This window comes from Nycticebus coucang, chromosome 19 (assembly GCF_027406575.1).
Source record: "Nycticebus coucang isolate mNycCou1 chromosome 19, mNycCou1.pri, whole genome shotgun sequence".
In the NCBI taxonomy this organism is placed as follows: domain Eukaryota; kingdom Metazoa; phylum Chordata; class Mammalia; order Primates; family Lorisidae; genus Nycticebus; species Nycticebus coucang.
Genome location: NC_069798.1, coordinates 49,617,284 through 49,630,747, shown reverse-complemented (window position 1 = coordinate 49,630,747; position 13,464 = coordinate 49,617,284). Strand labels below are relative to the sequence as shown.

The following is a 13,464-nucleotide window of genomic DNA, read 5'->3' as shown; positions in this document are numbered from 1 at the left end:
TCCACTTTCGTCTGTCAACTCCCTTTTTGAAGCTGTCTGCATCTGCTTTAAATTCATTTATAATCTTAATCTGGGTAGTTTTTGGGAGGTTTTAATGTTACATAATTTACATAGCTCATCATTATTATTTTCCATTGGTAAAAAGTTAATTTATTAGACTACTATTACTTATCATGTTTTCAAAAAAAGGCTTTAAGGTACAAACGTTTAGTGATTCCGGAATCTATTTAACTCTTACAAAGATGATGGGGCAAAACCAATCCTGTATCACATTGTTTTCCTTCTTTGTGCATGTATCATATTAAACAATCATTCAGGTGTGATAACTTGAGTAATTGATCAGGGAGGAAACAAATTCAATGAATACTAATGGATCACGTTTGTGTGCAAAGTGGTGTTAGAGTTATTTAAAGCTTCTGAAAATTATTTAAAATTATTCTGAATCCATTCTTTCTCTTTAAACAACTAATTAGAGATCTATCAGTAGAAAGTAAATTATATGTCTTTATTGGTTATGTAAAAGTAAAAATGGTAATGAAGAAAAAAACATTTTTAGCCTCTTAGGTTAAAGCATATTTTCCATATTATCAGGAAAATTTGAGACTATTTACATCTCTTACATATCAATTCAATGTGTCCTAGGTACATAGATTTTCCAAAGTTAAATACTTACTTTTACTTTTCAATTCAAAATATTTGTTATATATTTATGCCTAGAAAATCAAAGAAAGCTCTTCTTTCCCCTACTAGTATAGTATGGAATATCATTTTTATGCTACGCCAAGACTTTTTACAATTATAGGTGTGAAAATTCTACACTTCTTTATAACACCAAATAAATATTTAACTACACTAATAACATTTTGATGATTGCCCATCCATCCTATGCGCATCCATTTCATTACATTGATGACCTCAAAAACATTTATCAGTAGCTCCTCTTAAAAATAACCATAAAAATATGTGTTCTAAAAAAATGGAAAATTCATCGTATAATCAGAAAGATGGAATTCAATCAAATAAAACAAAAAGTGAGCATCTAGTGTCTGGCATGCTGATATATAACTTGGAAGTTATATATTTTGCCCTCCTCCATAATCATGAACATCTCAAAGTTTTAGTTTGAGATATGGAAATAGGAAGAAGAAATGGGGCAGTAAGAAAAATTTCAGATAGAGGGGAAAGACCACATCTTGCTAAAATCAGTCTGTGGGCACAGACACCACAGACACCACTAGCAATACTGTCTTTGTTTATGTTCTAGAATGATACTTTTGCATTCTATAAATACCATACCATTAATTTACTTAGTTTTCTCTGAAACTTCATAGAAGATTACTGCTTATCTTGAATCATTAAGTCTAAAAGTACTTTGGAAAATCATGGCCCATTATTTTGAGAGCATAAAATACCCAACTAGTGCCTCTCTAAGCCTTGGTTTCCTCATCTGTAAAATGGAGACAACCATAGCACTGAATGCATAGAATTATTTAAAAAGTGATATATGTCAAGTATCTTGGCCCAGAGAATGTGCTGAATAAATGTTAGCTGCAATATTTCACGCTTTGGTTCATATTATGTATATAAATTTAGGCATTTCCTCTACTGAGTGGTAATTATTTTCAGGAATGAGTCTTAGTCCTTTACAACTTTGTATCCTCTGTAAAACCTATGCTACATCTAAGTAGCACCCATCAATAGTCAATACATTTATTTTGAATGGAAATGTGTGTAAAACATCATGTGTTTAAATGCTTTAGTAGAAAGGAAGAAAAATTCCATTTGATTAGAAAACCAATACAAAAGAAAAAAAAGAAAATCAAAACAGGGTTGAGGATAATCTAAATATAAATGACCAGAGTATGGCTTGATTTGTGTCTAAATGAAGTAGAAGGGAACTCCTGGGAGGAGGCCCTGGATGATGTCCTTGGGTCACCTGAGTTCCATCTCTAGTTTCATGGGGGAATTTCTATCAACTTATACCCCCAAACTACATCATCATCAAGACACATGTACATATACTAAACTGTGAAGAATTTTATTCTTTTTGAAGTAGGTAAGAATATCCCCATCACAGAGATGAAAAAAATGAGACTGAGTAAGTTGAGTGACATGACAGGACGCAGCAAAGACAACTCTTAAAGCCCAGGCAGTGTGACTCCAGGTGAGTTTCCCCCCCTTCTCTTGTGCATGTCCTGGCTACTTATAGAGCTGTAATGGGAAGTGAGATGAAGTGACAGATATCAAAGCGTCTGACAAGTACAATGTGCAAACCCAAAGTACCTATTACCATCATTTACAAATTTAAATTTAGGCTATATACTTCTACTAGACCAGATATGGTCTACATCTGCCCTGGCTATTCAACTTACCCAGCTGTTTCCTTTCATCCTCCTTATACAAGGATATAGATGTAGAATGTGTATATGTGAAGGGGGGCGGTACGTTAGTACCCATAAGGCATATGTCAGAGGAAAGGAAGGGAAGAGGGAGGGTTAAAATCATTCTTTGCGAGACTCAATAATTCCAAGTCTGCTGAACTAACTGTTCACCTGAACTGGAAAAAAAAAAAGCCTCAAAAAAATTCTGAAACCCCAACAATTCTGTAGAAAACAATCACTGCCTTTTAGAATATTTCACATTCTGGCAAAATAGCCATGGCCATTCTGGGAAATCACTGTACCTCCAAAGTACAGCAATTATGACTTAAAATTTTTAAAGTGGAGAGAATAGTCTTTTATTTTTTTTTATTTATTTTTATTAAACCATAGCTGTGTACACTAGTATGATCGTGGGGTACCATACAAGAATAGTCTTTTAAAAGTAAAGTTAGAATTAGGTAATCTATATAGAAAGAGAGCTTGTTTTAATACCCTCGTATGTTTCATTGGTTGTCTTTTCTAGTAATGTTACCTTTATTTATAATTCTTCAGAGTTTTAAATCTACCCCTGTAAGGAGATAGATGGTTAGCTTACTGCATATCTCATATCAATGATACTATTTGGACTTGCCTGGAGAGTTTTTCCAAATACCTGACTTAGCAGGGCAGCAGTACCAAAGAAAACTGCTCTTTTAAATGGTTTCAAAATAAAAACTGTTTTGTGATGAAATGTGAATCTTATTGCCATTTAAAAGTCGGAAGATACTGCAGGCAAACCCAGCACAGCTACAGGAAGAGAGAAGCAGATTCAGCATTTTGCTAGAGTTCCAGTTTGGAGTTGGAAATTCCAAAAGGATACTTTTATCTCCCCTCCCTGAAAATCACCACTGGCTTGAGGCTTGATTCAGGGGGATGACAGTTAAGGAAAGAACGCTGGAGAAAGGGATAGGAGATCTGATTCTCCCCAAGAGTGATTCCAAAGGCAGAGTGCTGGGGTTGAACTATTTGATTCCTTGGTTGTTGCGTGGCGTTTATGCTCTTACCTTCAAACCTGCCTTCTTTGTCCCTGGTCATCATCCTGTGAAACATTAAGTTTTAACTGTTTTCATATAATATCCCAATTGGACAACTTAGGATTTCTTTCAAGTATATCTACTAAGTTGAGCGTGTAACTCATCCAAAATTTTATGTAATATGTTAAGTAATAACAAATGAACCATATTTTCTTTGCAAATAATCTGTCTCTACAATCTAGTGCAGTTCTAGGTACATAGTACGTGCTTGATAATTACTTGTTGATCATCCCATTTTTATCTGTATCTCTGTATATCTATATGTAGCAATATTTAGCAGGTTGAGGAGGTAACAAATTGTCTCAGTATTAACCACTTGTTAGAATTGCTGGGGCTGGCTGGTAGAGATTTGAATATGGTAATGACAGTGCCTTAAATATATAATTCTAAGGAGCTCTTAAAGAGGTTATGAGGTGAGTCTGTGATAAGGAAAAGAATAGTAGGACTAATGTATTTCATATTAGCTAAGAAGGAGTGTGGATTGTGGGTTTTCTTGACCACATGAAAGTGTTTGCAAGGCTAAATCAAAAAGTAGATGTTAATTATTATGGCTTTGAGTGCTAAAGATGTTATGAAAAGTATCATCAAATTGCCTATTCCAGTAGTATTGTCTGTAAGGTGGATCTCTGTGACATCAATGGGGTTCAATTGACATTCCAAATTAAAAGAAAGATACCAAAATCTATCCATAAAATTAACATGAAGTCCTGCTATTTTAAAGGGAAAATGAATAGAATTTATATAAACAAAGCACTTCGTGGAACTCAAATAACACTTTGCAGCTCTTTCTGTTTTCCTGCCTTGCCTTAGAATTGTTTCCTAAGATACAATTATTCCCATGTTAATTTTAGATATTGACTTATTGAAATGCTTTGCTTTTCAACATAGGGTCACTGAAGCAAAATGACTCATGGCAATCCAGGCAGCATTTAAAACAATAAATGAAACAAACGGCAGTTCCGTCGAAGTTTCATGCTATCAATTAGAAGAATTTCACCTTATATTTTGCACTCGCAGAAAAGCTGGTCCTCCACCGAACAGTGTAAAGTCGTACCTCGGACGTTTTTTGGTTCTTGGGGACAGAGTTGTCTGCCCAGCTGACCCTCACGGCATCGTGGGTAAGAGCCACAGCCTGTACACCTACTGGTGGGAGCATGGGGGTGGAGACATCTGGGACCGAGGTGGGGAAATCATCAATCAAAGGGTAATAATCAACTGGGTCCGTGGGGTCTGGGTTGAAGAACCCACCAAATGAAACAAACAGATACATAAACAAAAGCGTTCCAAAATAAATATCAGTGGTAACACAGCACAATGAGTTAAATGCATGGCAGTAATGATGAAAGGGAACATGAGAAGAACAGAAAAGAATGCAATTAATTCAATCGGAAAACACATCAGAAACAATATTGCTGTATCACAAAAATAATTGAATATGATTTAATCATCCATTTAGAGTGGTTTCATCAATTTGGCTGTCACTTCCAGTTATGTATCTCTTAAAGCCCATTCTGTTTTTTTTTTTTTGAATGATGCACATTGCTTCTTAAAACATCTAGTAGAGAATTGATCAGTTTTATACAGTATAGATGAAATAACAAATGAAAAGGAGTTTCTTGTTTATTTCCTCTTATGAATAAATGCTTATCTGATACTTGTTTTTTTGTTTTCTTTTGTTTTTACTTCTCCCTGTCTAACTTGATTGGGTTTCTCTCATGCTTTCATTCTTGCTTAGCTTATATCTGCATAAATATCATTTAGGCAAGAAACAAACAAACAGTAAAGAACAAAGCACCCTGCCGTGGGCAGCAGCCTGTGCATGCTGTGATTGCACAAAGGCAGACTGACCAGGTCCACGCGGTCACATGAGTCAGTTACACATTTGATAATCACATTTCAGACTGCACTTGGCCTGGCAGGCTTCCTAGACTGGAATCCTAGGAGAAGGTGCAGTAGCGTGATTTTATCTGCATTCTTGCAGAGTAATTAGCTAAGTGTGCTGTCCTGGCATTCCTATATTTTACATGTATATTCCGTTGCTAAATTCTACTTTCCTCATTCAAGTTCAGTGGGCAGATTTCACATGATTTAATGGGAACATGGGATTAACTTCCTGCAGACTGATGAGATGTGCTCTTAGGGATATTCATGTTTTCATCCATCACATAACGGGGATCTGCATGATGACATGCGTGTTTTACAAAATTCTCCCAAGAATCTTGCCATCATTTTTATGCTGGGAATATCAGAATCAGAGGTGCTTCTTCTGGGGCCACAGTAACAGTTAAATTTTGAACTTTAAAAAATTTAATGCTTTAAAAAATTACCTTTATATTTTTTAATATGTATTCTCCCTAACAGACAGAGATGAGATAGCACAGCTCTGAGGCTGGGCATCTGAAGACATTGGGGGAGACGAGACCTACTCTCACGCACAATGTCTGCGGCAGGGGACATACAGAGTTTATATTTTTAAACAGTCTAGTGCAAAGCAGAGCGGCTACTGGCTGGTTTGACTTTGTCTATTTCAAAAGTCTATCCTCTATTCATCGCTCTGTTTTCCAATGAATTATTTAGTAGTTTATTGGTCTGTGGTCTTTGGGGCAAAATATATATTAAAAAAATAACAAAAGGAAAAAGGAGAAAGAGAGGTAGAGAGAGAAAGAGAAAGACATTTGTGTTTAAAATTTAATGACAGAGCCCAGGCTTTCTGTATTTCCTTTGATGTCTCTTTTTATTAAGGGCTCCTTTAAACCCAAATGGGTTTATGAAATGATGAAGGAGGAACAGAAGACACTGCAGCGTCCACGAGGACCCCAGTCATTCCGTTTGTGCAGCAGTGGAAGACGTTTTTGCCAGATTGAAGCAGGTGCTGCCTCCCTGCACTGGTTTCTAATCTTGGCTGGCTTTACGAGAAGAATGCATATGCATCCGGCGGAAATATTATCATTTATAAATTCCTTTTTTGACCTGCAAAAATGTCTTTGCTTTTTGCTTAATCCAGTTTTGTTGGTAAACATATTAGTTTAATTATTTTTCACAGGGACCACATAGGAGGTTTGGAAATGGAGAGATTATACTTCAAGAAATGGTGACAGTCAATCTTAGTATTTCTTATTTTAAAATAGTATATTATTCATGGCTGTTGCTACTGAGTTTGTTGGAGTCAGTTCCAGAATGCTTTTCTCAAATTGCCAGCAATGGTGTTTGTGGGCATTTATGAATGGGAATATAGTATGTAGTTCAGAAATTTCTACCCCTGGCCAAATTTTTCTTTGTTTAGCGCATGGTTGTTTTCAGGTGTGGCTTGTCATTCTACTGACCACTTCTGTGAGAGCTGTGCTGTTTCATACGATAACCACTAGTTATACAAACTATTTAAATTCACAATAATACAAATTAAATAATTAAAACAATCATTTCTTATAATGCACTGCTCAGTGTCAAGTGTGCAGCGGTGATGTGAGCCCAGTATTTACCTTATTGGATAGTGCAGATACAGAACATTTCCAGAAAAGCAGAACATTCCAGGAGGGGGCAAACACGACTATGAATATATATTGTGTATTTTGCTAATTGTCTTTTTTCCTCAGGTTAGAAACTATTTGAGTAATTGAATTTAGAACATTCCTTTTACGCTAAACAACTCTTTCAGCTCTTTTTTGTCCCTTCCTACCTCTGAGTGCCTTATAGGCTGCCGATTTTCAGTTGTAACATTCAAAAGATGAGGAAAAAGTTTTAGATGACAAAATATAGCCCTCAAATGTTGGCAACCAAAGAAACCTATTCAATTCAAATGTTTTGGTAAGAGCCCATAAATTTTTGGTTATAATACTATAGTTCAAAATGTACTTTAAAAATAATAGCACAATTTCACATTTAGACTGTACTTCATTTAAGCATTGATAAAACATTTCATAATAAATCTATTCCAAAGACATATTTCATTATTCCCTCCCTTCCCCAGGCTCAAAATGTTTTGTTCTTGTAAAAATAAGAAATGAGTGGCTTGACAGAAAAAAATGAAACTTTTAATGCAACTTGGCCAGATGTAACTTTCCACAGCCCCAATACTGATATTCCCAGTGTGAGATGCGGGTCCAGAGCTCACCAACATCTATGAGCAGAAGGCTTCCCAGTCTGATGCTTATTTTAGCGTGGTGCTTTATTTTATTGCCTATAATATATTTTGTATCTACTTTATGCTGGCCTTTTAAAAAACACTTCTCATGGGACAACTTTGCAGAAGCTTAGAGAGTCAGAGAATGTCTTTTATTGACAGACTTTCTCCCTGCACCTTAACCTTTGATTCTGTGTATTTGTCCTTTGTTCTTCATGACATGTGGAAACACAATACAATCATTCCGCCACTTCCTTAAAAAGTGTGTACTTTTCCTTAGTAAACAACTGGCTTCATGTGTTCCTCTTCAACACCTTAACTAGCTTTCCTTCAATAAGAAAATCCCTCACACAATGTTCAACTTTGGGAATCATTTCATTTCTCAGATTTACTAAGATTTGGGTCAGATCTGGAACAAAAATTACCATATGGATCACTGGTGCTTTAGAAACCTCTCTGGGAGGGCCATATGCTAAGAATTTTAAAAAATGACAACAGATGCTAAAGGGGAAGTTGACGATGCCTCAGAGGGTTCTTTCCAGCTGACTGACCTTCAGTCGGTTTCACCCCTGCCCCTTTACTGCTGCTACCACTTTCGCTTAAAAACTGATGTTTGTCACCTCCATGTCCTTCCTTGTGGGCTTTAGTTTTCGTAAGAGAAAAAGAACTTAAAAAATCTGACTATAGTATTATTTTGTGTGGCCTGATTTCAAGCTCAAAGTGGTCAAGGCAGTGAGTAGCTTCTCAGTATTTTCTACCATGGCACACGAAAAGAAAGCTGTGGAAAACATCAAGGCAGCCAGAGCAGCCTGCCGTCTCTCCAAGAATCTTGCTGCTGGCAGAGCAAGAGAAGAAGGAAAAGCAAAACTCCAGGCACCCACCCATCGTGTTATCTCTTAGTTTTCATCCTGGACTTGTTTGCTGCTTCTTCCTCTATGTGAAGATAACATATTTGACAGCAAATAGTCTGTGGGGTAAATATTTACCCTTTTGGAGGAGTCATGAGCCCCTTTGGTAACACAAGGAAAGATAGATGCTGTCTCCATCCATAAATGAATACGTGACTTGTCTGCAAACCTTCATATACTACTTTAGGCAAATCTTAGACCTTGAAAAAAAAATGGCCAAAGATTCAAGGAGACAGAAATAACAACTTGGTCTTACAAGAAAATCTTGAAATCAGTAAACTGATGGTATATTCCAGAAATGATCACATAACAACTGTGAATTCATGTAACCAGATAGTCTACAAACGCAATGTGTGCATTTGGAAAGCGAGCTGCACAAGGTTCATAGAAAGTTGGGCAGTAGCAGAAGCCATAGGGTCTTGTTATTTCTTTTATAACCACTTACTCCTACTCATTGGGACTTCAAATTCCAGCAATATTTTATGTTCTTTGTTTCTTGCTGTCAAACCTGGCACCTGCTATCTCAGATCCTTTATTCTCACTTATCGCAGGTGAAAACAGCTGACAAGTAAAACGAGGGCAGAGGGTAGTGGGTTTTGGTAGAAGGGCAAGTTTAAGTGTTAATTAGAGATGAATCTATTGGGATTTATTTCAAGTTTTCAGACATAGGTCCATGGGGTGGGGGGAGTGGCCACATGACTTTCCAGTGACTCTGAATAACCCCACAGAAGCATTACTTATTCTATGTTGGAATAAGCTCAGCCATACTAAAAACACAATAGCCTTCACAAAGGGTTTGGATCTCACCAACTTACCCATTCCCTTATCAGCTAGCTGCTCTGAGTCTTTTTGCACTTATGTGATGCCTGTATAGTCCAACTCACACAAGAACTCCTAGAGGTGACAAACCCTTGTGTCAGCCACTCCCTTCAATGACTTGAGTCCCCAGACATAGCTCGGGTGATCTGTAGGCCCACTTCAGGAAGATGCCACCTGTGTGAGTCAATCTAGCCCACATCACTCCAGAAGGCTACCTCACTGCTCTCATCTTAGTTGAAGGCTTTTGTGCAGAGAAGCAAATGCTCATTTGATCATCTGGAAACCTTTATACAGAAATTTTTCTGCCTAAATGGCATCGATTTGAGGCAAGCTGCTCAGAGAAGGAAGAGTGGGATCAGGACATGAAAACTTTAAGTCCATATACTGATTAATAGAGTGAATTCCTCCCATTTAATTTTGAAAACCAAAGGGATTAAAAAATTGAGTGCATGTGTGCATGCATACACAGAGCTCTGAAGAGGACTGCATGCATCCATTTTTGTTTCTTTCTTTGTATTTTGCTTCATATTGTATTTTTTCCATTTATTTATTATCTATTTATTTTTATCATAACTCAAACACTGACTGCCTTGTCACAAGAGGATTGACAATTTTAGCTTACCTGTTATAGATCTGGTGGTGGCACTTTCATAAAGAGGAACTCCCTCTCCTGCGTTGTTAAAAGCTTTTAGGGAGATTACATAATGGGAACTTGACTCTGGAAAAAAAAACAGAAACAATATGAACATGTAGAGTTATTTAGTGTACTGAAATACCTAAGGCAAACATTTTCCTGAAAACAAATTCAACAAATTTTACTCATTATTGTTTAAAAATGATTGAGTTGTATTCTGGGAAGAAAGCAGTAATGGTGGATTATATATACATAAAATCTTCTTCAATCCCCATATGATAGGCTACTGAACCACTAGACAGAAAACCAAGGGCATTTAGATATTTACTGAAAAAATTAAGTGATAAATTATGTCCTCAAATTCTAAAATACAAGTGGATGCGACCAATTGACAGTCACATAACTGTGTGCTATCCACGTCTGTGTAAGAAAAATCAAAGGAAAGTATCAAAGCTGAAAACAGAATAATTCTAAATAAATATCAGGAAATGCTGACACATGCTTCAGAGGAATCTGAGGAAAAAAATATAAACACTTAAAAGTGACCTGCAGTTTCCTCTCCAGGGCAGGGACCAAACTGGGAACAAACTACTGGGAATCGATGCAAAATCTGAACAAGACTGAAGCAATATAAATGAGGGGGAAAGAAAGTCCAGATAAAGGTAGGAGAGAAAAATAACCACAAGAGCTGGGAAAGCAAGCAATAACAGTCTTTTTCAGGGATTGGAAAACTTTAGTCTTTTTCAGGGATTGGAAAACTCATTTGTAATGGACCCAGACAGGAAGCATTTTAGCTTGGAAGGTCACATTTTTATCTCTGTTTGCTTACAACTCTACAAAAATTTAAAAACTTTTTCTGGGATTCCTATACAAACAGGCCCTGGACCAGATTCCACCCATGGCCTGTAGTTTGCTGAACCCTGGTCTAATAAAAACAACAGGAGACGGAGCACTCTGTATTTAGAAGAGCTACTTGAACTTCTGGAAATGCAGGGAAACAAGTCACATAAATGTGAGCAAAAAAAATTCATTGAGGTAAAATTCCCTACAAAATTACCATGAGAAAGAAATTAGGAGGAGAATATCATTCTTACAGATAAGTACCAAAAAGAAAAAAAAAATCAAAAGTAGAACCAAAGCACCCAATAAAAATACATGAAAACTGCAATTTACTATTTCAAAATGAACCAAACAACATTATGAAAATGATGCCAGATATGATGGAAGAGTAACATAAGTCAGAAAAACTCAGAAATGAAGTGGCATGACTCAAAGAAGAATTATATATGTAAATTTAAAACAATTTTCAGAATAAGGAGTAAGTATATGGACAAATATATAGAAGTGAAAAACACAAAAAAACCCAAAAAGAAATATAGAAGAATAAATAAAAGATTAAAAAGAAAGTGACAATATTAAAGTTGAGCATGGAAGATCTAACTTATAGAAGAATAAATAAAAAATTCAAGAGAAAGTGACAACATTAAAGTTGGGCAAGGAAGATCTAACACGCAGATAATAGGAGGTCTTAAAGAAAAAAGACAAGGGGGAGGGGAAACAAAATGGATACTAAAAAATGTAATTAAAAAAAATTTTGCTGACTTAAAATAATCTTTTAGACTTCCAGACAAAATAATATATGGCTTATAAGGGAATACATTGGATATTATCAAGCTTTTTGACAACATTTCATGCTGGAAAAAGTTAGAATAATTAACTTTAGATATACAACATACGAAAATATAATCCGAAGAATTTGTAGTAAAAAAAGTTAAATACGAAGGGTACAGTTGACATACCAATTTGCAAGCATTGGGTAATACTGTTCTCTGATTTTATAAAATGAGCTTTAGACATACAAATTAACCAAAGGAGACATCAAACTAATAGCTAACAGGTGAACAAATAAATGAACTAACACCAAGAGGAGGTTAAGAGGAAGAGACTATTTTTTAGTGATTACAAGTTCTGATATTGTAGATATAGTACCATTGTAAGACAAAATTAAGGGAGAATAGGGACATTATATGCAAAAGTAAATGCTTTAGTAATTATTAATGATAATACTTTTGTTATTTTTTTGAGATGAATGTAATATGGGATAAAGCAAATGACAAGTTCTTATTCAATCATTCCCTGTGTCCTTCAGAACCAGATTCTTGGTATAGGCAAAAGGACATGGAGATGTAACACAGAAGAGGTTAAATAAAATCTTATGTTCCCTAAAATTGAATTGCGAAAATAAGTTTAAACTCAAGAAGTATTCTATCTCCCTTCTAGCTCTGTTCACTAAAAAGGACTGAACCAGGGATTCAATAGCTATAAACATCCCTAGCATACAGAATACAGTTTTGAAGAAAATACTTCCTACCATAAGAAACAAGGGCTTCGTGCAGGGCAGGTTGATTCCTGGTCTGAAGCAGGAAATGTACCAATTGAACCTGAAACATCTTGACATACCAGCTAGAAAGGAAGCAGCCAAAGACTAATAGAATCATGTCAAATGGATTTCGGGGCCAATTTGAAGAGGCTCCCACAGACAGAAATGTGTGATTGTCAGACCTCACATAAGGCACTGTAATGTTTTGAAATCCATCAAATCTATATAAATGCATAAATTCACAAAGATATTTTAAAGAGCAATAATATCTGAGGTTGTGACCTCAGAATATAATTCTAGCAAGCATTAATAATTGTTGAGGTAAAGAGAGACAACTAGACACTATGTACCTCCTGATGAAAGAATGCACTACCCACTAGTATCTTGTGAAAGGGATCAAAACAGCTTAGTCTGATCAAGAGCCTGGATCTAAATGCCAGTTTGCAGAAAACAGGGCAAAGAAACATGCTGAACTTTGATTTACAATACTTCATTAAACCATATACTTGTTGTATGTGATTTTCTGTACTTGGGTTTTATGGTAAATAAAAAAGCATTAAAAACAAGAAAGTTTATTTCTGACACGGATTTATGAAAATTGATGACATAGGTTTTTCTTCATAAAACCTGTATCTGACCTAAGTATTAGTATTAAAGATACTGATGTTCTAAATCACAATGACCCAAGAGCCACATGCAGCAAGAACAAAATAAGTTTATCTAATATATTCAAACAGCTTCTATTCAGTGCATTGCTTTCCTTCAAAGGGAGGATATTTCTTTTTTGAAAATTTATGTTGTTAAACTAGTTCACTAATGAAATAATCAACAAGTGGTAAATGCTCTTTGAGATCCAAGACTACTTGTAAAAAGACCGACCTCAGTTTTCAGATTAGTAACATATTGCTGGGCAGAGAAACAATAAAAAATTATGTAAAATCAAGCCGTAGAGAAGGTGATATAGCTTATGAACACTACAGATTTACAGACCTGAAAAATTAGTTGAGGAATCTGTATTCAAAGAAGACTTACGGCAGATACAGACATTTAACTATGGCCTATGAGGAAGAGTAGAACAGAGAGATAGAAGGATAATGGGAGATAGAAAACTTCACAGAGATACAAGGAAAGGGATGAAAATACATTTAG

General features: G+C 35.8%; 1 protein-coding gene across 1 annotated transcript in view; it reads right to left on the bottom strand.

Moving 5' to 3' along the window:
• DCC (DCC netrin 1 receptor) overlaps positions 1-13,464 on the bottom strand; it is a 1,249,028-nt gene that overhangs the window by 118,980 nt on the left and 1,116,584 nt on the right. The window contains 2 exon segments of the mRNA XM_053571848.1: positions 4,452-4,684; positions 9,924-10,019. Coding sequence (XP_053427823.1) covers positions 4,452-4,684; positions 9,924-10,019 — 329 coding nt within the window.